At 46.4% G+C, this 25,963-nt stretch overlaps 1 protein-coding gene across 1 annotated transcript; it reads right to left on the reverse strand.

Moving 5' to 3' along the window:
- LOC310664295 (maestro heat-like repeat-containing protein family member 7) lies at positions 1 to 25,008 on the reverse strand. Its single transcript, XM_083413232.1, has 14 exons — positions 24,992 to 25,008; positions 23,042 to 23,388; positions 21,709 to 21,851; positions 18,988 to 19,119; positions 16,541 to 16,620; positions 15,078 to 15,183; positions 12,873 to 12,968; positions 10,705 to 10,809; positions 9,064 to 9,199; positions 5,898 to 5,992; positions 5,408 to 5,560; positions 5,185 to 5,281; positions 3,670 to 3,941; positions 1 to 2,915 (listed from the first exon to the last, which is right to left on the reverse strand). The coding sequence occupies exons 3-13, from the start codon at positions 21,724 to 21,726 to the stop codon at positions 3,898 to 3,900; spliced, it is 1,062 nt and encodes a 353-aa protein (XP_083269358.1). The 5' UTR covers positions 21,727 to 21,851; positions 23,042 to 23,388; positions 24,992 to 25,008; the 3' UTR covers positions 1 to 2,915; positions 3,670 to 3,897.
- Between the last annotated feature and the right edge of the window lie 955 nt (positions 25,009 to 25,963).

The raw sequence follows: 25,963 nt of genomic DNA on the forward strand, positions 1-25,963 counted from the left end.
TGTGTTAACAGCATTGTTAAGCTATTTTATTTATAAGTTTCTATAGCACACCATAAAAAAGCATCTAGTTGGTGAACATGGCACATTCATAAAGCAGCATACAAATATTTAATCAGCATTTAGACAGTATTACACAGTAACAGATAATTGAGCCATGCAATACGATTGCATCTTACGTGTATAACTTGCACAGTCTCAGCCATACATAGTTGAAGGCCGCTGGTTAAAATCTGACAAGTTAAATGCAAGCGAGGCAAGGAGCTTTAAAGCTCTTTCTGTGCTGGGCAAACCTAGAGCAAAAATAGCTTTCAAGCTTTCTGCTTTGCTTGTGGGAGAACAAAGCCCTATTGGTTTGCAGGCTTAGTTCCAGTTCACCCTGCCAAAAAGGAACTACCGTATTTTTCGCTCTATAAGACGCACCAGACCACAAGACGCACCTAGTTTTTGGAGGAGGAAAACAAGAAAAAAATTATTCTGAATCTCAGAAGCCAGAACAGCGAGAGGGATCGCTGCGCAGTGAAAGCAGCAATCCCTCTTGCTGTTCTGGCTTCTGGGATAGCTGCGCAGCCTGCATTCGCTCCATAAGACGCACACACATTTCCCCTTACTTTTTAGGAGGGAAAAAGTGAGTCTTATAGAGCAAAAAATACGGTAATTCCATTCCAGTTCAATTCACAATTCATTAATGTGGTCCTCCACATTTTTTCACTGCCTTCAGCATGTTACAAGCTGCTCTGCTAAACTATAAAATATCAGGACAACCATGGGTCGGCAAACAAAGGCCCGGATCCGTTCCAATAGCCGCCTAAATCCGGCCTACGGGAGGTCTGGGAATCAGCGTGGATCTGATCGTTTGGGCTGCACCAGCATGCGCGTTCTTTCCCTAGTGGTGCTGGCACCCCCACCCTCCATCCTGGCTTCTCCCCACCCTGCGGAGGAAGGGGGCTGGGCTTTGATTGGTGCCAGCAAATACAATATGTGCAGCGGGCATAGGAATTCATTCATTTCCCCCCTACAAAATATAGTCCGGCCCCCCCCCCAAAAGGTCTGAGGGACAGTGAACCGGCCCCCTGCTGAAAACGTTTGAGGATCCCTGAAGAAGATGGAGAAAACATCATTGCACACTTAGGGTGCTATTCACCTAATGAACTTTGTCAGCAGGTGTCCTAGGCAAGGATTTCTGCTTCTGCAGTGAGGCTCACTTCCCCACCTCCCAACTCCTGTGCACTCTTTAAAGGTAAAGGGACCCCTGACCATTAGGTCCAGTCGTGGCCGACTCTGGGGTTGCGGCGCTCATCTCGCTTTATTGGCTGAGGGAGCCGGCGTACAGCTTCCGGGTCATGTGGCCAGCATGACTAAGCCGCTTCTGGCGAACCAGAGCAGCGCACAGAAATGCCGTTTACCTTTCCGCCAGAGTGGTACCTATTTATCTACTTGCACTTTGATGTGCTTTCGAACTGCTAGGTTGGCAGGAGCAGGGACCGAGCAATGGGAGCTCACCCCGTCGCGGGGATTCGAACCGCCGACCTTCTGATCAGCAAGTCCTGGGCTCTGTGGTTTAACCCACAGCGCCACCCGCGTCCCTTTACGCCCCCTGAAATTGGTTCCAGGAAGTCAGGAGAACCCCCAGAAGCAAGTGGAAATCTTTGAACAGACAAAACATTTGTAATAGTGTGACATTGAATTCCAGTGTGAACAGTGTGAACAATTGTTTTATTTATTTTACTCAACAATCTTTAAGCTTAAACATCATCATTCAGATAGGTAAAAATGGTAAATGCAGTAGCAACAATCAAACACAAGAGTTGATGAAACCCCTTTATATATATATATTCAAACTGAGTTTATTTAAAAATTGCCCAAAGTTCCACTGCAAAAGGAACTTCATTTACAATCAGTTCACCTTGACAACTATCAAGTGTGAGTCAGAGATTTTGGAAATAATTCTGAAGACCACATCAATTACCATTTCTACTTGGAGTCTACTATCCTGCAGGAAACTCATTCAAATATGCTTTTACATCTTCAGCTTTCTCATTCAAACCTCTGAAATTAAAATGTTCCTTATTCACCGCCCCCCAAACACCTCTGTATGGTTGTATAATAAATCTCATCCTTCTTTCTGTTGACAATTACCTTGCTCCAAAATTGTGAAAGCCATATTTATGTTTTCTGTCTTCTACTGCTTTTTCAGTTCCTTTTTTTAAAAAAAATTATCCATATTTATTCTCAGACTATAAATTGATTCTACGATATTGCCAGTCTGTACCCCAGTCTGTTTTCTGCCGCCTTAATCGTTGTGACTGTATCTTGCTTTAAAAAATAATTTTCAAATTCTGAAATTCCCAAGAAATTAATTTCCTCGTATTTTCGCTAGTGTTAACCTGTTTCCATATCTCCTGTTACTTTTCAAATATGTCGTCTTGCCATCTTTATTTTTCCGGGGGAAACAAATCTGTTGTGTTGTTGCTTTCTCCTTCTACTCATTCCTTGCAGCATTCAAGCAGAAAACAGCAAAGGTTGTCTGTCCCCTTTCTTTCCCTTCTCGCACAGGAATGGTGGGGATGATAGCGTTAATCAGCAAGCCAAGCAATGAAAATAAGGGGCAGGAGAAAACCCACACAGTGTCCTGGTTTACTCTTCTCAGCTCTGTGTGTCCCAGTCTCCTCCAGCCATTTCTTGAGGGCCACCTTCTGGTGGTCTGGACAGAAGCAGTAAAATGTGTCCCCCTTTCCCAGAGGGATGGTGGGATTACATTTACCCAGCCAGCGTGGTGATGAAAAATGCTGCCAGGAAGCCACATTGGAGCTGATGGGGCAGAAGGCAAGGAGCCCGACAGTAGGTGGCGCCAGAGCCCAACGAAAGGCAGAGCCAGCTGATTCTAGTTTTGTCCGCATCCTCCACTACACAAAGTCCTACAGTGGCAACACAAAGGAGAGGTAAGCTTGACAGGAAGTACCATCATTGGATTAAATGTACACAAGAAGACAGGCAGGTGGCTGCTGGCTGAGGTTGAGATTAGTTGGACAGTTCTTGCCCTAATAGACCAGCCATCTCTGGGCCCCAACTGAGCATAAATGATGAATATCTGCCCTTCTTCTCTCCAGAGGGATGGTGGGGCTACCTGGATCTAGCAAGCAAGGGATGCTTTTTGTTCTTGCCCCTATGCACATCAGGCTTTTTCCAGAAAGCAACTCTGAACGTGACCCAGGAGGAGGAAGCAGCAGCAGCATCCAATATGCTAAAAGGTAAAGGGACCCCTGACTATTAGGTCTAGTCATGACCGACTCTGGGGTTGCGGCGCTCATCTCGCTTTACTGGCCGAGGGAGCCGGTGTACAGCTTCCGGGTCATGTGGCCAGCATGACTAAGCTGCTTCTGGCAATCCAGAGCAGCGCATGGAAACGCTGTTTGCCTTCCCGTCAGAGCAGTACCTATTTATCTACTTGCACTTTGATGTGCTTTCGAACTGCTAGGTTGGCAGGAGCAGGGACCGAGCAACGGGAGCTCACCCCGTCGCGGGGATTCGAACCGCCGACCTTCTGATCGGCAAGTCCTAGGCTCTGTGGTTTAACCCACAGAATGCCCATCCTAGAGACTGGAGGTTTGGACACCTCCCACAGAAGGGATGAAACACTCCCAAGATGAAAGAGAAAAATCGTGCTCTCACCTCTTCCCAAAAGGAAGCTGTTCCATCTGTCCAGAGGGAAGAAAATCCATCTCCGTGGAGAATAGGGGAAATGTGTTTTTTTTCCTTTTATGCGAGCTCTGGAGATCCTGTGAAACCCAAAAGCTCTGGCCCCACATAGCCACCTGGAGAAAACATAAGGAAGAAAGGGAGGGAGGGAGAAAGGAAGAGAGGAGGGGGACAGAAAGTGGAGAGATGTGGGCGGTTGTTTTACAACTGTACGTAATCATCAAGATCCTCCATCAGCACGTCACCTGAGTGGAAACGAAGAGAAGGCAGATTGAATTATACCAGCTTCATTTGACTTAGGAAAATGTTTGGGAGGGGTCCGTACAGATCATCAACATCACCCCACCCCTTCAAGGAGATCACAAATGGTAAATTAGGTGGAGAGAGAATGATTGGCCCAAGGTCACCCACAGACTTGACTGTAGGTTTGAACCCGGCTCTCCTTGGTTCTAGTCCAAACCTCTAACCAGTTGGCCACTGTGGATCGGTGCTAAAATGTGGACGCATCAGTTATGGGTTGATGTTAGCAGGCATGCATTTTTATGCACACTTTACCTGAGTGCATACCATTTTGCACACATTGCGTGGTGTGATAGGAATTTTGAGGTCTTAGATATATGGTAATGTTCATAACCGCACATACATAGATCAGCACAGGAAGACCGACCTGAAGCCATTTTGATTCCTAAACTGAGCAAATGTTTTCTCTGCAAGGTCAAAGTGGAAAAGCCTCCCCATTGTCTTTTCCTTCACAAATCCTGTCTTAACGGTATGTCTGTGTTTGAATAGGGTGTGAGCCTGTAACCTGGCCCAGGAACTAAGTATTTATCATTACAAAAGACTGGCCAGGCTCCCCAGGCAATCCAATCAAGTAACCTGCCAGACAGGAGAAAAACAACATTCAAATTTCTGTTTAGACCGCCTTTTCTGTGATGTATGTATGATGTTTCTGGGGGTGGTCTTGATCTACAGGGTGGCAATTTCAAAAGTCTTTATAAGGCCTTGCAGCCATTTTTCTGGGTTCCTCCTCTCTCCTGCGGGTGAGGGAAGCACCCTGTTGCAACAGATCAATAAAGATCAAGCTTACTAGCTGCTTTGCTTCTCAATATTCTCTGGTTGGCCTCTGTTATTTTCTCCTACCAATAGGGAACCCTTGTAAGGACTCTATATGGGCTCTTGGATACCCCATAAGGGAAAAGGGCAGTTTTTATTTACAACAGTGGCTAGAAAATGGCACTCCAAAGTTTGGAGAAACTGAATTTCAACTGTTTTGAAAAGTGTGAATTAGATAGATTCGCCTTTAATTGCACACCGAATCTAATTCCTCCCCTATCCGGCTCACACACAATACAACAATAAATTTAGGCAATTTGTGTCTTAAGAGACTGGTTGAAGCTGTGGATAGTGGTCTTTCATAAGTAGATAATTACAGCTTGTAATTATTCCATATCTTTGGTAGTGTTCCCCGTAACTGGAAATAGACATTACCTTTGCTTGCAGAGAGGCTTTGTACCGCCACAGGCAACTCATTGCAAACTCGAAATTTGTGGAGCTGATGCCGTATTTTTTTCTTTACTTGTTTTTCCTGGAGAGATTGAGGGGTGAGGGGAATCCCAAAACAGTCAGAAGTCTTTTTTTTTTTTTTCATCCTGAAAGAAGATTTGTCCTTTATAATATACTTTTTCACAGAAAGCTTAATTTAGTAACTCACCTCCACATCCATTAGTTCTTCTGCATTCCCAAGGATAGAATAAACAAGGAGGATCCCTGCTTCGCTGACCCTCCGGTCCGGACTATAAATAGCTAACAAAGCTGTTCTTAGAAAGGATCTTCTTTGTTGTTCATTGAAGAACGTCCCAAACACCTAAAAGCAAAGAGACCAAAATGAAGCAGTCTCTGCATTGCTGCATGTTCATTGAATGATCCCTGGTTCTTCTTTCCCTCTCTCTATTATCACAACTTTGACATCCTTGAGACAGGATGTTGTCCCGTCTGCCCACGATACTGTCAAGGACTGCATTGCAATCATATCTCTTCACACAATTCTGCCAACAACCCCTTAAGCTGATCCTGGTGTTTCCTGGAGGCAGAGAAGGGTAAAAGAAAGCAACCCACATTTCTCAGGTGGAGCAAGGAATCTATCAAACACGTGAGTGGTTTCGTATTGAAAGGGGCTTCTAGCATCGAAGGGACACCTTTACCTCTCCAACTTTCATCATGTTTATGTAAGAGAGCATCTTCTTCTCTTCTTGGTACCTCCTGCACCAGAGTTCTTTGGCATTATTCATCCGTATCCCTGACAGTAAGACACCAGGAGTTAAAAGCTTTGTCATTCCATACTTAAAGGTTTGGGGCAGGGATGGGAAACCTGTGGTCCTTCAAGTGTTTTTTTTTTAATATGATTTTTATTTTTATTTTTTAAAAAATAATATTTATTACTTTTCCAACAATTTAAACATTACAGAAAAGAAAATGAAAAAATGAACAATACAATACAATAACACTACATAACACTAACACATTAAACTAACAAAACAAAACAAAAACAATTTAAAGCACATCAAACACATCCAACAGTTTCAATATCTTATCTTTCATTCACTTATTTCAACGACCTCCTCACACCTCCCTTTTTGTATTCCACTTCTATTAATTTTAAATATAATTTTTATTAAGTTTTTTTTAACATATCATTTTCAAGAGTAATTAAACATACTTTTACATCTTATTCAAATTTTTGACTTCCATCAATCCTGTCTGAAAATTTTCCAATCTAACCTCTCAGTATGCATTTCTTATCTTCCCTATTACATTTCAAACTCATAACCAATATCTCTATCTTTTTCTACTTTGTAACACTTCGTATAGTTCTCCTTACAAAACTTCTTGTAGTCCTACTAGTGTAATTTGTTGATTACAGTTGCTCCTCAAATAATTCATATACTTCTTCCAATCTTCTGTAAATCTCTGGTCCCGCAGGTTTCGAATCCTTCCTGTCATTTTGTCCAATTCTGCATAGTCCATTAATTTTGTCGTCTTCAAGTATTGTTGAGCCACATGTTGCGACTGACCACTGGGCATGCTGGCTAGGGTTCCTGGGGATAGGACTCTTAACAATATCTGGAAGAGCCACAGGCTCCCCATTTCTGGGTTTAGGGCTTTTCAGACATAATTTATTCTGATGGCTTTGGAAACATTTTTTAGACTGGTGAGATTATAAGTTAACATCCAGCTGGTTCCTTAAAATTCTATTTTTTATTGTACAGTGGTACCCCGCAAGACGAATGCCTCAGAAGACGAAAAACTCGCTAGACGAAAGGGTTCTTCATTTTCTGAGGTGCTTTGCAAAATGGATTTTCCTGAGGGCTTGCTTCGCTAGACGAAACAGCCCTGCCTCTCCTGTCATGGCGGCGGTCACTGCACGCACGCACGCACGCTCGCTTCCCCGCTCCTCTGGCTTCCTCCCACCTTCCTGCTGACGGCTCCTCCGGCTCCCTCCAACCTTCCGGCTGACGCCCGACCTTCCGGCTGCCTCGCGCCGCTGCCCACCGCCCTCGCGCGCTCCCCTCAGGAGCCGTTGCCGCCAGCAGTCAGCGTTGCAGCCAGAGTTGCGCTCCTGAGCCCCTCCGCCCTCCAGCAGCCGCGTCGCGCGGTGTCCACAAGGCGCGGGTGAGTCCAAAGACCAGCTGCGGCAGCTCTCCTGCTTCTCCCTGCCCCTCCCCGCCGTTGTTAGTGTTTAACTGCAGTGGTGCTTCGTAAGACGAAAAAGCTCGCTCAACGAAAAAACTCACGGAACGAATTAATTTCGTCTTGTGAGGCACCACTGTATTTTTATGAGCAGTAGCCAACAAAGTAGTCCCATTAGAACAAGCATGTCTTGTTGCGCAACAGGACTTCCTCCTCTCTCTCTCTTTCCTGTACACCCCTTGTGCCCTCCCCAGTCTCCTCTGGAGCATTAGGGAAGCCCCCAGAAACAGATTTAGGGGGCACACAGGTAGAGGAGAAGGCGAGGAAGTCCTGTAGTGCCGGCAGAAGACTCTGCCAGAGCACAACTACGTACTTTGATGGATACCTGTTCTTACAATTTGTTCACCACCTTGGTCAAGATTATAAATATTTAAATGAACGAATGAAAACGAATTTAGGCCTTTCTGTTTCCTTTGGATGATATTCCATAACTTTTTTTTATGAAGATGTTTGCAAGATCCACCTCGAGAGTTCCCTCCAAGGGAATTTCTCTGGCAACCTCACGTCTCATTCTGGTATCAGCCTCTGAGGCAAGACTCAAGAAACGAAGGTCAAATTCTGGCTGATATGGAGGAATGTCAAATGCTCTTGCATGCTGATCTCCCACCATCTTTGCTCAAAGGGTGGGCTCTCTTACTGGCAAAGGGGGGAGAGTATAACATTGTGAAATACAACTGAACAAGACAACAGCTTCTTTCTTCCCCGCTGAGTCAACTTTGCGGGAAACGCACCATTACCAGAGAGTCAACATGAGACTCAACTGATATTACAACTGACCTAGCCACTGTGATCCACGCGACGGTCACCTCTAGACTGGATTATTGTAACTCGCTCTACGTGGGGCTGCCCTTGAGACTGACCCAGAAACTCCAGGGGTGCAGAATGCTGCAGCGAGACTCCTTACGGGGTCTTCGCTGCGAGATCACATTCACCCGGTGCTATACCAGCTGCACTGGCTCCCGGTGGAGTACAGGATCAGGTTTAAGGTGCTGGTTTTAACCTTTAAAGCCCTATACGGCCTAGGACCCTCGTACCTACGGGACCGCCTCTCCTGGTATGCCCCACAGAGAAACTTACGGTCTTCAAATAAAAACATCTTGAAGGTCCCAGGCCACAGAGAGGTTAGGCTGACCTCAACTAGAGCCAGGGCTTTTTCGGCCGTGGCTCCGATCTGGTGGAACACTCTGTCACAAGAGACTAGGGCCCTGTGGGACTTGACATCTTTCCGCAGGGCCTGCAAGACAGAACTGTTCCACCAGGCCTTTGGCCAGGGCACAGCCTGACTCTCTCCCTCTGCAATCTTCGCAGAGCTCTGGCCCAATGGTTGCCAGTGGCTTGAATTAATTAATTTTACAATGAATGATTTTAGAGTGTTGTTTGTGCTGTACATTTGTACTGTTTTATTGTTGTTAGGCGCCCTGAGCCTGGCTTCGGCTGGGGAGGGTGGGATATAAATAAAATTTCTTATTCTTCTTATTATTATTATTAATGGGAAAACACACTATGAACTGAGACCAGAGGTTCTAATCATATTTCACTAGCGCGTAAAACTAAGGTGTTTAATGTATTCCATCATATTTAAGCATGGAACTGTTGTTGCAACTTTTCCAGCTTACTTGCCTTTCTGGTGCAGAAGCAGCTCGTAGAGACGGAAGATACTCTCCCTGGCATGTCGGCTGACTGCTGCTTGGGGGTCCCCAATACAAATTGCCAGCTCTGCCACATGGTGCCCCAGTTCTGGGAGTTTGCAAGTAGCCTAGCAAGAAGGAAAACCAGAGAGATTTTTGTCCCCCCCACTTCTCTGTCAGATCCTCTCTATCTTTAATGTGTACGCCTCACCTCAAAATCTAAGCGATTCTCAGAAACTCTTAAAATAATACTTTGCATCTCCAAAATGGGCAGACAAGGTCATAGCTGTCAACTTACAGATTTGAAAATAAGGGACCAGTAGCCTCGAAAATAAGGGATCAGCAGCCAAAATAAGGGATTTTCAGAGCACAGGGAGGTTCAACTTCTGAGCCCCTCCGAGCCAAAGGCAGAAAGCCCAGCCAGCAGCCAAACGAAGCCTCAAGCGGTGGTTCCCACAGCGCAGCAACCCGGCAAAGGGGATGCAGCAAGGAAAACCACCGTCACCTCTTCACTGGGAAGCGCTGAGCAAAGGCGAGTCCCCAAGCAACACGGCCGATTTGATTGGCACAAGGCATGCAAGCTCCACCCCCAGTCGTTCTTAGACTCCTTATTGGGTGAGCAACACAGTTGAAGCCATCCTCCTCCCTGGCCGGCAGGGAGGGAGGGAGAGGAGCTGCTTCCTTTGAAACCCGGGAAATTTAAAGGACATCATCAATAAGGGACAGCAGCGGGACATGGCGCTGGGATAAGGGCATTTCCCGCCAAATAAGGGATGGTTGACAGCTATGGACTAGGATAAACAGATACGTCCAGAGAACATAGCCTCCTCCATGTCCTTTGGATGGGACTCTGAGAAGATGGATGTAGGGCCTCTGTGTATTTTGCCAGAACAGCAAATCCACACAGTTCAAGCCAAAAGAGGACCCACCAATGCACCTATCAACTAGGAATGCCAGGAAGAACCCAGTGGTGTGGATGGGAGCAGAGAGGTAAAAAGGTAAAGGACCCCTGGGACAGTTAAGTCCAGTCAAATTCGATTATGGGGTGTGGCACCCATCTCTGCTTTCAGGCCGAGGGAGCCGGCGTTTGTCCACAGACAGCTTTCCGGGTCGTGGCCAGCAGGACTAAACCGCTTCTGGCACAACGGGACACTGTGACGGAAACCAGAGCACACAGAAATGCAGTTTACCTTCCCGCCGGAGCGGTACCTATTTATCTACTTGCACTGGCATGCTTTCAAACTGCTAGGTTGGCAGGAGCTGGGACAGAGCAATGGGAACTCACCCCATTGTGGGGATTCGAACCGTTGAGCTTCTGATCGATAAGCTCAAGAGGCTCAGTGGTTTAGACCCCAGCACCACCCGTATCCCTTGCGAGATATAGGCTATCACTCAATGGGACCCAAGAAGAGCATGCTGGTCTCATGCTAACAAAGTCATTCCTAGCTGCCGCCACCCCTTCAATTATTGGCTTTCCCCTCCCCTTTTCAGATACTGAAAATAACATTCAGCTCTCAATATGAATTGGCTCTGGAGGGCGGGATAAATCTAAAAATCAGTTGTAGCCAAGAAAGACCAGCTCTCACATTTGCTCCCTAGAGCAAAAGGGGGCAGCATATGAGGTCACACTTACATCAAAATCTGGCATAAGGACAGCAAAACGTAGGAGCGCAGCACTGCTTTTGATAGCTCTGGTTCTCTCCACTTTGTATTTCGAGTGTATCCAAAAATGGATGTGCTGCAGGAGGAAGCGACACCTCAGGAATATTGCACTGGTACAACGTCTCATGCAACCCTTTTGCTCAAAACAAAGAAAGCAGCAGTGATCCATAATCCAAAATCCACAAGCGGTGGGGTTTTTTGTTTTGTTTTTAGGACCAACCAAAATGTTGGAAGGTTGTGCATCTGACACATGAGTTCTGCTAGGATGAATTGTTCCTCTTCATAGATATGCCTTAGTTCAGGAATGGGCCAGGAAGTAGATCAGGATCTACTGTTTTATCTCTGGACGATTTGTGGTGGACTTGCCATGCTTCATGCCTGATGAATAACGTAGCATTTTAGCTTGGATGTACCCTATTAGCATGAAATATACTCGGTGTTGAGAGTGGATTTCATGCTCTTTATTCAGCTCATAGTGGTGAGGAGGAATGAAAGTTCCCCCAGGTTGTCTGCTTCATATACATTATTTACACAATGGGCCCCACGTGATTGGCTAATTCCGGGATTCACCTGTAGGCCAATCACTTCCACCTGGAGCTGGATTGGGTGGCTCCTGAGGACCAATCAGACTGCTGCATTCTGAATCCTATTGTTCTAGGACCAATCAGACTGCTGCATTTTGGATCCTATTCAACTCAGTACATAACATAGCATGTGGCCACATATGCCAGGGATAAGCTTTGGCAGAATCCTCCTAAACCCACTAATTTTCTGTGTTCAAGCATTTTTAAAAAATAAATATTATAGGAGAGCAGCTATTTGGTTTCCTGAGGCGGGGCAGCAGATAGTGCTGTCCCACTCCTCAGTCAAGGTAGAAAAGAACAAGCGCCCTTCCCTGGCAATAAAAATAGAGTAATCTTAATTGTTAATTTAATGTGCCATTAAGGTAAGCTGGGGAATATGCCAATAGCATTGATTTTTGAGGAGATATGGAGGGTGTTTGTAGAATTAGTACTGTTAAAACGGAAAGGGGTGTTGAAATTTTGGGAGGTGGGATAGTTACAATGGAATCGTGTCAGTGGTTGGGTGCACATTTTTATTCTCATTTATGTATGGTTATTACTTTGTGAAAATAAAATAATAATAAATAAACATAATAGAATAAAAATAAACTAAATGACTATTTGTTGCCATTCTGTGAAGGCCAAAGCCAGCTGCCTGAGGCAGCTACTTCACTCTGCCTAATGGCAGGGCCAGCTCTGCTAGGGTATAATCTCTCAGCTGCACCCTGAAGCTTAACCACTATTTGATTCTATGTGTGTGTAAGTGGCCCTGAGTGCCCAAGGGAGAAAATAATACCTCCTAATACAGTGGTGCCTCGCAAGACGAAATTAATTCGTTCCGCGAGTTCTTTCATTGAGCGAGTTTTTTCGTCTTGCGAAGCACCACTGCAGTTTAACACTAACAACGGTGGGGAGGGGTGGGGAGAAGCAGGGCAGCTGCCGCAGCCGGTACCTTGAACTCACCCGCGCCTTGTGGCCACCGCGTGACGCGGCTGCTGGAGGGCGGCGGGGCTCAGGAGCGCGACTCCGGCTGCAACGCTGGCTGCTGGGGGCAGCAGCTCTCTGAGAGGAGCGCGCGAGGGCGGTGGGCAGCGGCGCGAGGCAGCCGGAAGGTCGGCCGTCAGCCGGAAGGTGGGAGGGAGCCGGAGGAGCGGGGAAGCGAGCATGCGTGCGTGCAGTGACCGTCGCCATGACAGGAGAGGCAGGGCTGTTTCGTCTAGCGAAGCAAGCCCTTAGGAAAATCTGTCTTGCGAATCACCTCAGAAAACGAAAAACCCTTTCGTCTAGCGAGTTTTTCGTCTTCTGAGGCATTCGTCTTTCGGGGTACCACTGTAGACTGGACTGGGAGATAGTAGTCTACTTGGTAGTTTCTCCCCTGCATCTTTGTTTTGAAACCTGTCTCGGTTCAGTCAGTTATTCATGGGCCTGGAAATCACAATATTATGCCCAAACTCTGCCAACAGAGGAAACCCTACGATAATGCATGGTGGGTGATTTTGAAGACCAACTGTTGCTTAGGTTGCGATATCTCCCTGCCAGGCCTTCCTTTGCCGCAATTTCTCTTTGACGCACTTACTTTTAAGATCCTCAGCAGATGCTTGGTGGTTGGCTCCTCTGCTAATAATGACCTGAGCAGGATTTCGAGTGTCGCTGAAGTTGTTCTATACAGCGCCTGGAAGAAAAGGGGAATCCCTGCGTGAGAGCTGGATTTTCTCCCCAACAAAGCATGCCTGCAAATAGGCTTCATCCCAGAGCCGTTGAGGTCCGGCCATCAAAGGGAGAACCTCTCACTAGAAGTGGTTCCACAGATAACACACTGTTATCGTTCTGCCCGGACACTGAGATCCAGCACTGAGGGCCTTCTGGCGGTTCCCTCATTGAGTGAGGTTACAGGGAACCAGACAGAGGGCCTTCTCGGTAGTGGCGCCCGCCCTGTGGAACGCCCTCCCTTCAGATGTGAAGGAAATAAGCAGCTATCTTCTCTTTAAAAGACATCTGAAGGCAGCCCTGTTTAGGGAAGTTTTTAATATTTAATGCTGTATTGTTTTTAACACTTGATTGGGAGCCGCCCAGAGTAGCTGGGGAAACTCAGCCAGATGGGCGGGTATAAATAATTGATGATGATGATGATGATGATGATGTGAGCTATAACCAAGACCCAATTTCTAGCCTCTTTGTGCCTTGTTGAGGGGCACAGAACTTTGCCGGATGCACCCCGAAGGCAAACTACGAGGGATTCAAATAAGATAAGGAATCAGAGCACACATTTAAAGAAGACTGGGCAATGTTTATTGAATATATGGCTGAAAATTGTGCACATGTGAAAACGCTGGTAGCATTAAGATAGATTCAACAGTGCAAGTAAGCTTCATGAATGCAATATTGGAATACTGAATGGTTTGGATTATGTAAAATATGCAGGGATGTACCCCAGAACCAAACTGAACCACAGAAGGAGAAGAAGGGAAGACACTGATGTAAGATTGTTTAAAGAAGAACGAATCCCTACCAGAGAGGAATGGCAAAACTGACCGGAAAACTCAGGGAACAAGACAACAAAAAGGATTTATTTACTGGGAATTTTTAAAAATTTACTTAGGAGATCACTGCAAGCGGATGAAAACATGAGCAGCATTTTAATCGCACTTGTATTGTAACAAATACTATGGACAATATGGACAGATATAAAATACAGATTGATATAATATGCAGTTGAAAATGTTGAAATTAGGAGCCATGGAGGGGATGGTAGGGGTCGTGAGAGCTATATGGATATTTGGTTTTGTTATAAATTTATATTTGTAAAATTAAATAAAAATGATTTCAAAAAAAATACTGTTTAAAGGAATATTTTAAAATGTAAATTAGAAAATTAATAAAAATTATTATTAACAAATGAATAAGATAAGGAATCAATTATGTATTTGACATAGTACTGTAAAGGTAAGGGTACCCCTGACCGTTAGGTCCAGTCGCGGACGACTCTGGGGTTGTGCGCTTATCTCGCTGTACAGGCTGAGGGAGCCGGTGTACAGCTTCCAGGTCATGTGGCCAGCATGACTAAGCCGCTTCTGGCAAACCAGAGCAGCGCACAGAAACACTGTTTATCTTCCCGCCAGAGCGGTACCTATTTATCTACTTGCACTTTGACGTGCTTTCGAACTGCTAGATTGGCAGGAGCAGGGACCAAGCAACGGGAGCTCACCCCGTCGCGGGGATTCGAACTGCCGACCTAGGCTTTGTGGTTTAGACCACAGCGCCACCCGCGTCCCCTAACTGTAGGGGTCACTAATTTGGGGGGGCATGTGGGCGCAAACGTGAATAGGAGTAACAACTGTGGGAACAACACATATGGCAGCCTATTCTATTGGGTACAATAGAATGCTTCTTTCAAGTCTGATTTCAATAAGAGGCCGAGGAGATGGCCCTGTGGGTGCCAGGGAATGCCATACTGGCAACCCCATGGTTCGTGGGTTCAACAAGAATTTACCTACATAAGAGCATATAAAGAACCTGCTGGATCAGGCTAATGGCCCATCTAGGCCAGTATCCTTGTGCTCACAGTGGCCAACCAGATGCCTGTGGGAACCAGGAAGCAGAACATGAGCACAAGAGCACTCTTCCCCTTTCCAGCAGTTGGCATTTGGAAGCATGGCGGCCTCCCAAGTGGGGAGGCAGAGCTCAGCCGTCACGGCTGGCAGCAGTTTGACAGCCATCTTCTCTGTGAATTTATCCAATCCTCTTTCAAAGCCATCCAAGGTGGTGGCCCACCGCTGCCTACCTGTTTGGTGGCATCCCCAGTCCCAATGTCCATCGTGAAAACCCCATGCATAGCCAACCGCAAGACACACGACTCCAGTTCTGGATCAAGTGGAGGCTTGATTTTACTGGTGGGGTGGAGGAAAAAGTATTAGATTATGCACTGCCAGAATTTCCTAATCTCCCGCAGGGAGGCTCCTCCTGGGACTTGAGAAGCACAGGACTTCAGATCCCAAACGCCAGGATGTGCACTGAGGACGGAAGGAGACCAGGCTCCCCTCCTTGGGCTTGGAGACTATATTTCCCAAGGTGTGGAGAAAACAAATGCCTTCTAAGATCTGTGTGGGCACTTCCAAGGGGAGTCAATTGCTCCTCTCTGGAGCCTCTCAGAGTACCAGCCTCCCCACTTCTTTTGAAGGAAGAAGAAGAAGAAGAAGAGGAGTTTGGATTTGATATCCCACCTTTCACTCCCCTTCATGAGTCTCAAAGCGGCTCACATTCTCCTTTCCCTTCTTCCCCCACAACAAACACTCTGTGAGGTGAGTGGTGCTGAGAGACTTCAGAGAAGTGTGACTGGCCCAAGGTCACCCAGCAGCTGCATATAGAGGAGCGGGGAATCGAACCCGGTTCCCCAGATTACGAGACTACCGCTCTTAACCACTACACCACACGCCCCACCTAGGCCTGAAGTCACCCCAAGCCTCAAGACTTCACCCCAGGCCTCAAAACCAAATTTCCCCTTTCTCTCTTCTAAAAACCCACAGCTTCAGCTTTTCTCTGCTTTCTCACAAGATGCTGCTGCATAGGCAAAACGTTATTTTTATCAGCACAAGAAAGCTTCAAAAAGCTAATGAATAGGCTCTGTCAATGCCAAGAATAAGCCGGCCTGGGAACTGAGTCTTATCTCACCCAGTTGCAACAAATCTTGGTCACGCTGAAACACAAGGCTTCTCAACCCCCTTGGCTTCTCAACCCCCTTTCCTGGGCAGGGCGCCAAGAGTCCCAAGACAGGAGCTTTCTGTTCATGCTCAGGGAAACTCATGAGGCAAGACTCCTGAGGAGGGGGAGGAGGGGGAGGGAACTGGAGGGGAAGATATGCTCTGTGCAAATGGCTGTGAACTCGTGCTAAGCTTGTGAGTTGTCACGCTTGCTCCTTCTACCAAGCCCGGATGGTAGCAATAAAGCTCTTTCTCTGGATCAACCCTTGAGTGTCTGCTTGACTCCCACTTCCCTCTCCCGGGCGCAATGCTCTTCCAATCCATGGGCAAAGCCTGAAAAAGCTACACTTTCAGCCATTTCTGTGTCGAAAGTCTTTGACCTATTGTATCCGATTGTCTGGGCTACTCCTGGGCCGTTTACCGTGTTGCATCTGCTTCCCTGAAAATGTATTATTTTATACCCTAATTCATCACAAATACAACGGTCTTCGCACGCGCTAATTGCTTCTTAGAAGGATCAGGAATCCCTGTTCTGCAGGAGGCATACCTCAAGTTGTAAATGGCCACCATGCAGCACGGTAGAACTGATGTGGGCACAGAGTGAACCGGGAGTTTCTCCATCACCACCTGGAAGAGACCAAGGGCCAGAACAGAGCAGGTGAATGACCTCTTTCCACAGATTTCAATGGGGCACTTTCATCCCAAATGGTTTCGTCTAAGCACTTTCTCATTCACGAGCCCGTTACCAGTATACTCCCATTTTGTCCCCGCACCTCTGTCTTGTCTCACGATCCGTATTAGCCCAAGCTAAAACCTGCATTCCTTTCTGGCCATTTACCCAAAGCACCCATAAAACATCAGATGCTCCCTTTACAAAGAGGGTTCCCTAGACTCTCCACCTCCTTTCCCTGGAAAATCTCCTGCCTGGATCTAAGCCTGCCGTCGAGAATTCCTAATTTCCCTGCTTTCCTCTATGCATTTTAGTAGACTTAAGGATATAGAAACTCTCTCTGTTTCTCCTTTCCAACCATCTGATCTTTCATCTCCCCCCCCCCCCCAATCAATGCAGGAATGCTGCTGAATAGCCTTAGAGTCACTGTAGGCCTCCCCACTTTTAAAATTCATTTTAATAATTTATACCCCATCTTTCTATCAAATTATTCTCAAGGCAACTTAGAAGCAAAAGGACCTCTCTCACACACACCATTTTGTCCCCCACCCACCACTCATTTTCTTTTTTCTTTTTAAGTCATTTTTATTGATTTTCCAATAAAAAAAGCCAATTAACATATCCATATCATAATCCATCCTTTATGAGTGAGAGAGAGGGCTGAATGGATGTCTAGCAACTCCCCTTCTAGGGCCCAAAGGGGGGGGGGGATTGTGTGGTCTCCAGGAAGGCTGATCGATTGCCAGATAACTTATTATCTGTGGAATACAGTTCATTTACATTGCAATATTGCAAACAGTATGCTCAACAATTTACAGTAACAACTTAACAATGTGGAAGTTACTACGCCATTAAATTTCAAACGAAAGGCTTGGACAACAGCCCGGAGTGGAATGATTTAACAACTTGGGAGTTGCTGAGTCATTAAACTTCAGACGATAGACTTGGACAATAGCCTGGATTGCAAGATTGGAATAAAGTCAGGAAAAGCTGCGCTGGTAAATAGACAGTTGAAAGAAATATATATACACAAATAAAGCTGTACTCAATGGATGAAAGGATATATGATTTCTCACGTGATTGAGAATCACATAGCCAGGGACAGAGAACTTTAAAGTGTTAAGATCGGAATGTGGAAAATATGAAAACAACAAGAAGAGGAAGATATTGGAGATACACTTCAGAGGTCCAGACTATGGGGAGCCCGGAAAAAATAATTCATAATTAATAATTTGAACTGTAATTTGGTTGTTTCTTTATTTTAGTTTATTGTTTTTAATTGGCTCATTTTCTACCCCTCTTTTCTGGGATGGTTTTCAGAAACATGGCTGTGCTTTGTCTTGTTCTTCTTTGAATAGAAACCTCTTTGGGGAAGTCCTAGCTTTGTTTTCCCACCTTCAGAACTTGAGGGGAATGCTTCACCATCCAAATAAAGACTGGGCCAGCTCTGCCATACTGATTAACTGTCTGTCCTCTGTCAGGAACAGAGCCAAGAGCTGCACAGAGCAGAGGTTTCCCTAAGAGCCAACTCAATTTCCCCCAGCCACCTATTACCCCAGAAGAAGGACTTGTTGCTGAAACATGACAAACTGGAACGTGTCCAGAGGAGGGCAACCAAAATGGTCAAAGGCCTGGAAACGATGCCTTATGAGGAACGGCTAAGGGAGCTGGGCATGTTTAGCCTGGAGAAGAGGAGGTTAAGGGGTGATATGATAGCCATGTTCAAATATATAAAAGGATGTCATATAGAGGAGGGAGAAAGGTTGTTTTCTGCTGCTCCAGAGAAGCGGACACGGAGCAATGGATCCAAACTACAAGAAAGAAGATTCCACCTAAACATTAGGAAGAACTTCCAGACAGTAAGAGCTGTTCGACAGTGGAATTTGCTGCCAAGGAGTGTGGTGGAGTCTCCTTCTTTGGAGGTCTTTAAGCAGAGGCTTGACAACCATATGTCAGGAGTGCTCTGATGGTGTTTCCTGCTTGGCAGGGGGTTGGACTCGATGGCCCTTGTGGTCTCTTCCAACTCTATGATTATGATTCTATGGGTTTCAGACACAGAGACAAATGCAAATACAGAGAAATACAGAGACAAGGGAGTCCCAAGCAAGCTTAGCAAGGAGGTCCTCTGCATAACACCTTGGGGAAGGAATTACAACTGCATGCCCGTAGGGTGTTTTCAAGGGGATTTGGTGACCCCTATTCCAAATGGTTTCATAGTCCTTCCGCACTTTATTTCCACAGAACTAACCCCAAATCGAGACCTCGTGCCTCTCATCTACTGGACTATCTGCCACCTCCTTCCTGGATTTCTGCACCTCACTTACCACGACAGCCTCTGTTAATTCGTCTTTGGTGTACAGAAGTTTCAGTTTGTTCCGTCGTTTATGCTGTGTAGCGATGCATAAAGCGGAGATGGCGCTGAGGAAACTAATGTCCCCATTCTCATCCTGTTTGCTCTGTAAGTTGAGAGAGAACCGGGGCTATTAGGAGAGGGCACTATCGAGCCTTTCTTGATGTGTCCTAGACATCCTTCCTGGTGGGCTCGGAATGAGAACTGAACTGCAGAATTAACCCACCTATTTCACAACTGCTCAGAGACGCTACAAAACTAGAAAAGTGATGAGCTCAGAAGAGGGTAACTGGGATCTTGCGTTCTCACTTTGTAGCGAAAACAGTTCATTCCGTTTTTTATGGTTATAGCTACACAACCCTCCATGAGAAAGAAAATACAGTGGTGCCTCGCAGGACGAAAAGAATCCGTTCCGCGAGTCTCTTCGTCTTGCGGTTTTTTTCGTCTTGCAAAGCAAGCCCCTTAGCGGCTTAGCGCTATTAGCGGCTTAGCGGGCTTAGTGGATCAGCTGATAAGCGGCTTAGCGGATCAGCTGATAAGTGGCTTAGCGGATCAGCTGATAAGAGGCTTAGCGGATCAGCTGTTAAGTGGCTTAGCGGATCAGCTGTTAAGCGGCTTAGTGGCTTGGGAAAAGGGGGGGGGGAGGAAAAAAACCCCGCAGGAACTCGCAAGACATTTTCGTCTTGCGAAGCAAGCCCATAGGAAATTCGTTTTGCGAAGCACCTCCAAAACGGAAAACCCTTTCGTCTAGCGGGTTTTCCGTCTTGCGAGGCATTCATCTTGCAGGGCACCACTGTAAGTCTGTGTCACTGTGCATTCCTTGGGAGGCCAGATCTGCAGCCCCTGTGGATCCTGCCACCTGAGGCAGTCCCCTCATCTTGCCTGACGGGTGGGCCGGCCCTGTATCTTCCTATGTTTCTGCCCAGTGGAACTCCTACTGCGGCTAGATTTATTTTCTCCTGCTTGGTGGATGCCCCACTTCTGCCTGGGACTCTTGACCTTCCCGCATGGGTCCAAGCCTGCCCCTGTGGAGCCTGCTCACCCTCCCTCCCTCCCTCTGTGCATCTCGGCAAACTCAAGGCTAGGTAAAAGCTCTCTCTTTCACTCATCCTCCCTCTTGCCCCATCTTTCTGGTCACTTCTCACCCAAACCCCCTATTCTCATCCTCTCTGGGTGTGGCTGTTTCACTCTCTCCCTTCTGGGAGAACCTTCAGTAAGGTGAATGTAGTCTTGCATACTATTTCCTTTTAGCAAGTACAGTGGTGCCCCGCAAGACAAATGCCTCGCAAGACGGAAAACCCGCTAGACGAAAGGGTTTTCCGTTTTGGAGGTGCTTCGCAAAACGAATTTGCTATGGGCTTGCTTCGCAAGACGAAAATGTCTTGCGAGTTCCTGCGGGTCCCCCCCCCCTTTTCCCCAAGCCGCTAAGCCGCTTAACAGCTGATCCGCTAAGCCGCTTATCAGCTGATCCGCTAAGCCGGCTAAGCTGCTTATCAGCTGATCCGCTAAGCCCGCTAATAGCGCTAATCCGCTAAGCCGCTAATGGGCTTGCTTCGCAAGACGAAAAAAAAATGCAAGACGAAGACACCCGTGGAATGGATTCTTTTCGTCTTGCGAGGCACCACTGTACTCCTTTCCTGGTTAAGTCCTCAGATCTCGGCTCCGTTTCCTGTCCCAGGAACCTTGTGCACATGCTCCACTACCCAGTCACAAGACTCTACATTACTGGTGATGTGTTTGTCTTCATTTGGCCAAAACATGCTTGTTTCTGGGCCAGCTCTACCAGACTTGACAACAACCTGGCAAGGATATTACAGTAGGAGCTGCTACTAGCATCCCATATTTTTCGCTCTATAGGACACACCCGGCCATAGGACGCACCTTGTTTTAGAGGGGGAGAACAAGAAAAAAAAATTATCCCCCTCTCTGCACAGCTCCCCTTCAGCGAAGCGGCAGGAGAAACAGAGCCCCTTCCATTTCTCCTCCCGCATAGCTGAAGGGGCACTGTGCCTTAGCTGAAGCGGCACCTACCCTTCAGCGAAAGGAACCTGAAGCCTCCAGAGCGTGGCAAGAGATCCCGCTGCGCTCCGGAGGCTTCAGGCGGCTATCTGGAGACCGAGAGGGGTCGGTGTGCACCAACCCCTCTTGCTCTACAGATAGCCTTGGGTTCCTTTTGCCTTTGGGTTCCTTTCACTGAAGTCTGGAGAGTAATAATAATAATAATAATAATAATAATAATAATTTATTATTTATACCCCGCCCATCTGGCTGGGTTTCCCCAGCCACTCTGGGCGGCTTCCAAAAGAATATTAAAATACTGTGATACATCAAACATTAAAAGCTTCCCTAAACAGGGCTGCCTTCAGATGTCTTCTAAAAGTCTGGTAGTTGTTGTTCTCTTTGACATCTGGTGGGAGGGCGTTCCACAGGGAGGGCGCCACTACCGAGAAGGCCCTCTGCCTGGTTCCCTGTAACTTGGCTTCTCGCAGTGAGGGAACCGCCAGAAGGCTCTCGGTGCTAGACCTCAGTGCAAGACTCTCCTAGCTTCAGCGAAAGGAACCCGAAGCCTCCGGAGCGCAGCAGGAACTCCCGCTGCGCTCCGGAAGCTTCAGGCAGCTATCTTTGAAGCCTGGAGAGCAAGAGGGGTCGGTGCGCACCATGTGCAGGAAGCATCATGTGCTGAGGGGTCTTGTACCTTGTCTTCCTCCTCCATGCGCTTGAGGATGATGTTGACGGCATCACCATCTAGTTCAATGCTGTCATTCACATCCGACCCATTGGAAGTAGATGAAAAGACAGAGGAGGTGGAGAAGTGGTTGAGGCTTGTTGATGTTGAATCTAGGAATTGAGAGGGGTAAACAGAGAACAGGAAGGCATATTAGTATCTCCTACCGTCTTATTAGTATATCCTACCTTCTTGAAATGGGGCGCAGGTGGCGCTGTGGGTTAAACCACAGAGCCTAGGGCTTGGCGATCAGAAGGTTGGCGGTTTGAATCCCCGCGACGGGGTGAGCTCCTGTTGCTCAGTCCCTGCTTCTGCCAACCTAGCAGTTCGAAAGCACATCAAAGTGCAAGTAGATAAATAGGTACCGCTCCGGCGGGAAGGTAAATGGCGATTCCATGCGCTGCTCTGGTTCGCCAGAAGCGGCTTAGTCATGCTGGCCACATGACCTGGAAGCTGTACGCCGGCTCCCTCGGCCAATAAAGCGAGATGAGTGCTGCAACCCCAGAGTCAGTCACAACTGGACCCTTTACTTTTACCTTCTTGAAAGAGACCTAGCTTCTTCTCGTTGAATAATTTGCACATTCCTGACAACACCCTAAGCCTCTGGCATCTTCATAAAATCCTCCACCTCACCCACCCTAGGGATGGGTGAATCCATTTCAATTTCTCTCCGTTTCTCATTTTTCTAATCCTAAATTCAGTTCCCCAAATTTCCACACCAGTTTGCAAATTTTGTTTTCAAAGTCCTCGGGGAAATTTGTTAACATTATAGTGCAAATTTCTCCTAATATAGTTGTACTTTGGTTCTCGAACAGAATGCGTTCCATGAGTTTGTTAGACTTCCAGAACTGTCTGATAACCAATACGCGACTTCCAGTTGGCTGCAAGAGCATCCTGCAGCCAATCAGAAGCTGCAGAAGCCGTACCAGACGTTCAGTTTCTGAAAATCGTTTGAAAACCTGAACACTCACTTCCAGTTTTCGATCGTTCTGGAGCTGAAACGTACAAGTTCCAAGGCGGCAACCAAGGTATGACAGTAGACACATCTTTTTAAAGCAAGTTACTGTAACACAATAGATTTGTATCTTATCTCTACTAATATATACATTTGTATAACACTTTATCCTAGTACTTGCATTTTTGTATACTTTACTGCAAAATTCAGAGAAGTGTGAATTTCTAAAGATGGTTGTGTTCCAGTTCACATATTGTTTCAGAAAGTGTGAAGTAGGTAATTCCATTGCTCTTCCAACCCTCTCCTCCCATGCAGAGTCCCTCTCAGGAACCCTGGCCATCTCCTCACCTAAAACCGTGGACAAGCTCCTTGACTCTTGCTTAGTTTCCAGAACCTTGCATTCTTGGGACCAGACCTTTTGGGTTCCACAGCAGCTCCAGAACGTGCTTAATTTATCCCAATTCCTCAGCGTGATAGAGTTCTTTCTCCTGGACAGATGGAACCATTTCAGCTTGGGAAGGGAAGAGAACGCAACTTTGCCCACACTGCTTTCTGTATGGCTATAGAAATGTTCAAACCTCCGGTCCTGGGACTTGGCTTTCGATGAAACTGCAGCATCTTGGCTGTCGCTTCCTCCTTTCCCCAGATCTTGTTTGGAGTTGCTCTTTGAAAACAGCTTCTGCAGCTTTGACAGCCTAAAACAGAGTGGGAGAAGATAGGCTGGCAGTATCCTCCTACTCTACACACCTAGACTGAACCGGGGCCACATGTGCTTGCTATCATAGGCAAATAGGCTGTCTTGTGAAGGAAGTGCTTGAAGGTCTAGAGCAGGGCAAGGGGGAGTTTATACATTGTTGGACAACAACTCCCATCATCCCTGGTCGTGCTGGCTGGGGATGATGGGAGCTGGAGTCCAATGACATCTGGAAGGCACTGTGGTGGTAACCATGGTTAGGATTATTGACTATTTGCTATTGCTAGCTATGCTGTGCACAGAACCTCCATTGCCTGGGGAGAAAGGAGCTCCCCTGAGACTGCCCTAGACAAAGCTGGAACCAGAAGGCAGAATCAGCTAAGAAATCCAACTTACATTTCCCCCCCTCACACACTCAGTCACACACACTCTCTCTGTCTCAATATAGAAATGTTAGAAGCGGTCACAAAATGGCCAACAGAAGCATGAAGCTTCCCTCTTGCCAAATCACCTTTGCTCACCTGACATGTTCATGAGGCGCATAGGGTGTGTCACAATGACCTTAGCAACCTAGCAACCGCGGCCATTGTTCCTCTGACATTACATTAATTGATACTGTATAAGACTCATATGTTCTGCGCAGCACTTTCTGTCTTTCTCCCTGGTGTCCACACCACACTCCGGCCATTTCTTACAGGCATCAGTGTCCCTCACAAGCAGCCACAGCCCTGCTTTTTCCAAGTGTCGTTGTACTGCTGTGTGTGTGTGTCGCTCAGAAAACAGAAATGACTAATCTGTGATACATCTTCCTTGAGATAACAGTGAGAGCACATCAACCACACACAGAAACAAACACAAAGCTATGCATGGCAGGTGCACATGAAAATACATCTCCTCCTCAATGTACCATCCGTTCCATGCTTTTGTTACTAACCTCTGCAAAAGCAACACTGTCTTTAGTGACTTTCTTTCCTGTGTGATAGCTAGCTAGGTAAGAGTGTAAGTCATACGATCAAACAGGCAGGTCAAATCCTGTATGTCCATTTTGCCAAGAGGACCAAAATAAAATAAGCCAGATTTTTGTTATAACTACCCACACCGACCCCCTGGCACTTTTATTTATTTATTTCATAAAATTTAGGTACTGGGTTGATTGGAACAAAAATGGCAACCGCCACAAAGAGGTGTGCAAGGGGTTTCCCTCGCCACTAAGGTCTAGAAATGTGCTTACTCTCAATATAAGCATTAAGCGCTGGCTCCCCCTGCTACTTCTGTACTCCAATTTACCTCTCTGCAAACCCCCAAGTAGATGTGTCCTTGCAAAAAAATATTTGTTGGGTTGGAGAATGAACTTGCACTTTAAAAAAACTTTCAGGAGTTGCCCCATTGCTGTTGGTCGACTAGAAAAAACAGAACAAAAACTCCACAATTTGTTTGAAAATGAATTTGTCACATTACATGTAGATGTAGCAGAGGTGCCCATTTATGATGTTTGACTGTAAGCGCATTTGGTAAATGAGCTCTCGCTAGTGAAGTATATACTTCAGGTTTTCATTAAATATAATTGAGCTATTTTTCTAGAAAAGAGAGGTGCTGGAACTCACCACAAACCCTTGTTCTCTTAGAATGGTCATGGCCCCCACTAGGCTCCTGCGAGTTCCTGCGGAAAAGAAACCCTGGTTGTTGCAGTAAAGTTTATTTATCCCTCCACCCCCCCAGGACAAGACACCAATACAACTCCTAGGTACACCTCTGTGCTTGGTTGCACTGTACAATTTTTATTGAATTTTCTGTTTTACATTTTAGAACATTCATTTAAACCTTAAAATATTGCCGTATTTTTTGCTCTATAAGACGCACCAGACCACAAGACGCACCTAGTTTTTGGAGGAGGAAAACAAGAAAAAAAAATATTCTGAATCTCAGAAGCCAGAACAGCAAGAGGGTTTGCTGCACAGTGAAAGCAGCAATCCCTCTTGCTGTTCTGGCTTCTGCGATAGTTCGCTCCATAAGACGCACACACATTTCCCCTTACTTTTTAGGAGGGAAAAAGTGAATCTTATAGAGCAAAAAATACGGTATTTATTATTAATATTAATACTCACCCATCTGGCTGGGTTTCCCTAGCTACTCTCCTTCTCTTTCCATGATTCATCTTGCATGACATAAATCTCAGCATATTTTATATAAACTAAACCACGGCGTGATGACATTTCTGCCCAGGGGAAAAAGGTGGCCATTCTCTTGGGGAAGGGGAAGAAATGGAGGCAGTGAGAGATTTTACTTCTTGGGTTCCATGATCACTGCAGATGGTGACAGTAGTCACGAAATTAAAATACGCCTGCTTCTTGGGAGAAAAGCAATGACAAACCTAGACAGCATCTCAAAAAGCAGAGACATCACCTTGCCGACAAAGGTTTGTATAGTTAAAGCTATGGTTTTCCCAGTACAGTGGTACCTCAGGTTAGGTACTTAATTCGTTCCAGAGGTCCGTTCTTAACCTGAAACTGTTCTTAACCTGAAGCACCACTTTAGCTAATGGGGCCTCCTCCTGCTGCTGCACCGCCAGAGCACGA

Source organism: Podarcis tiliguerta (assembly GCF_965153285.1).
Source record: "Podarcis tiliguerta genome assembly, chromosome: 1".
In the NCBI taxonomy this organism is placed as follows: Eukaryota; Metazoa; Chordata; class Lepidosauria; order Squamata; family Lacertidae; genus Podarcis; species Podarcis tiliguerta.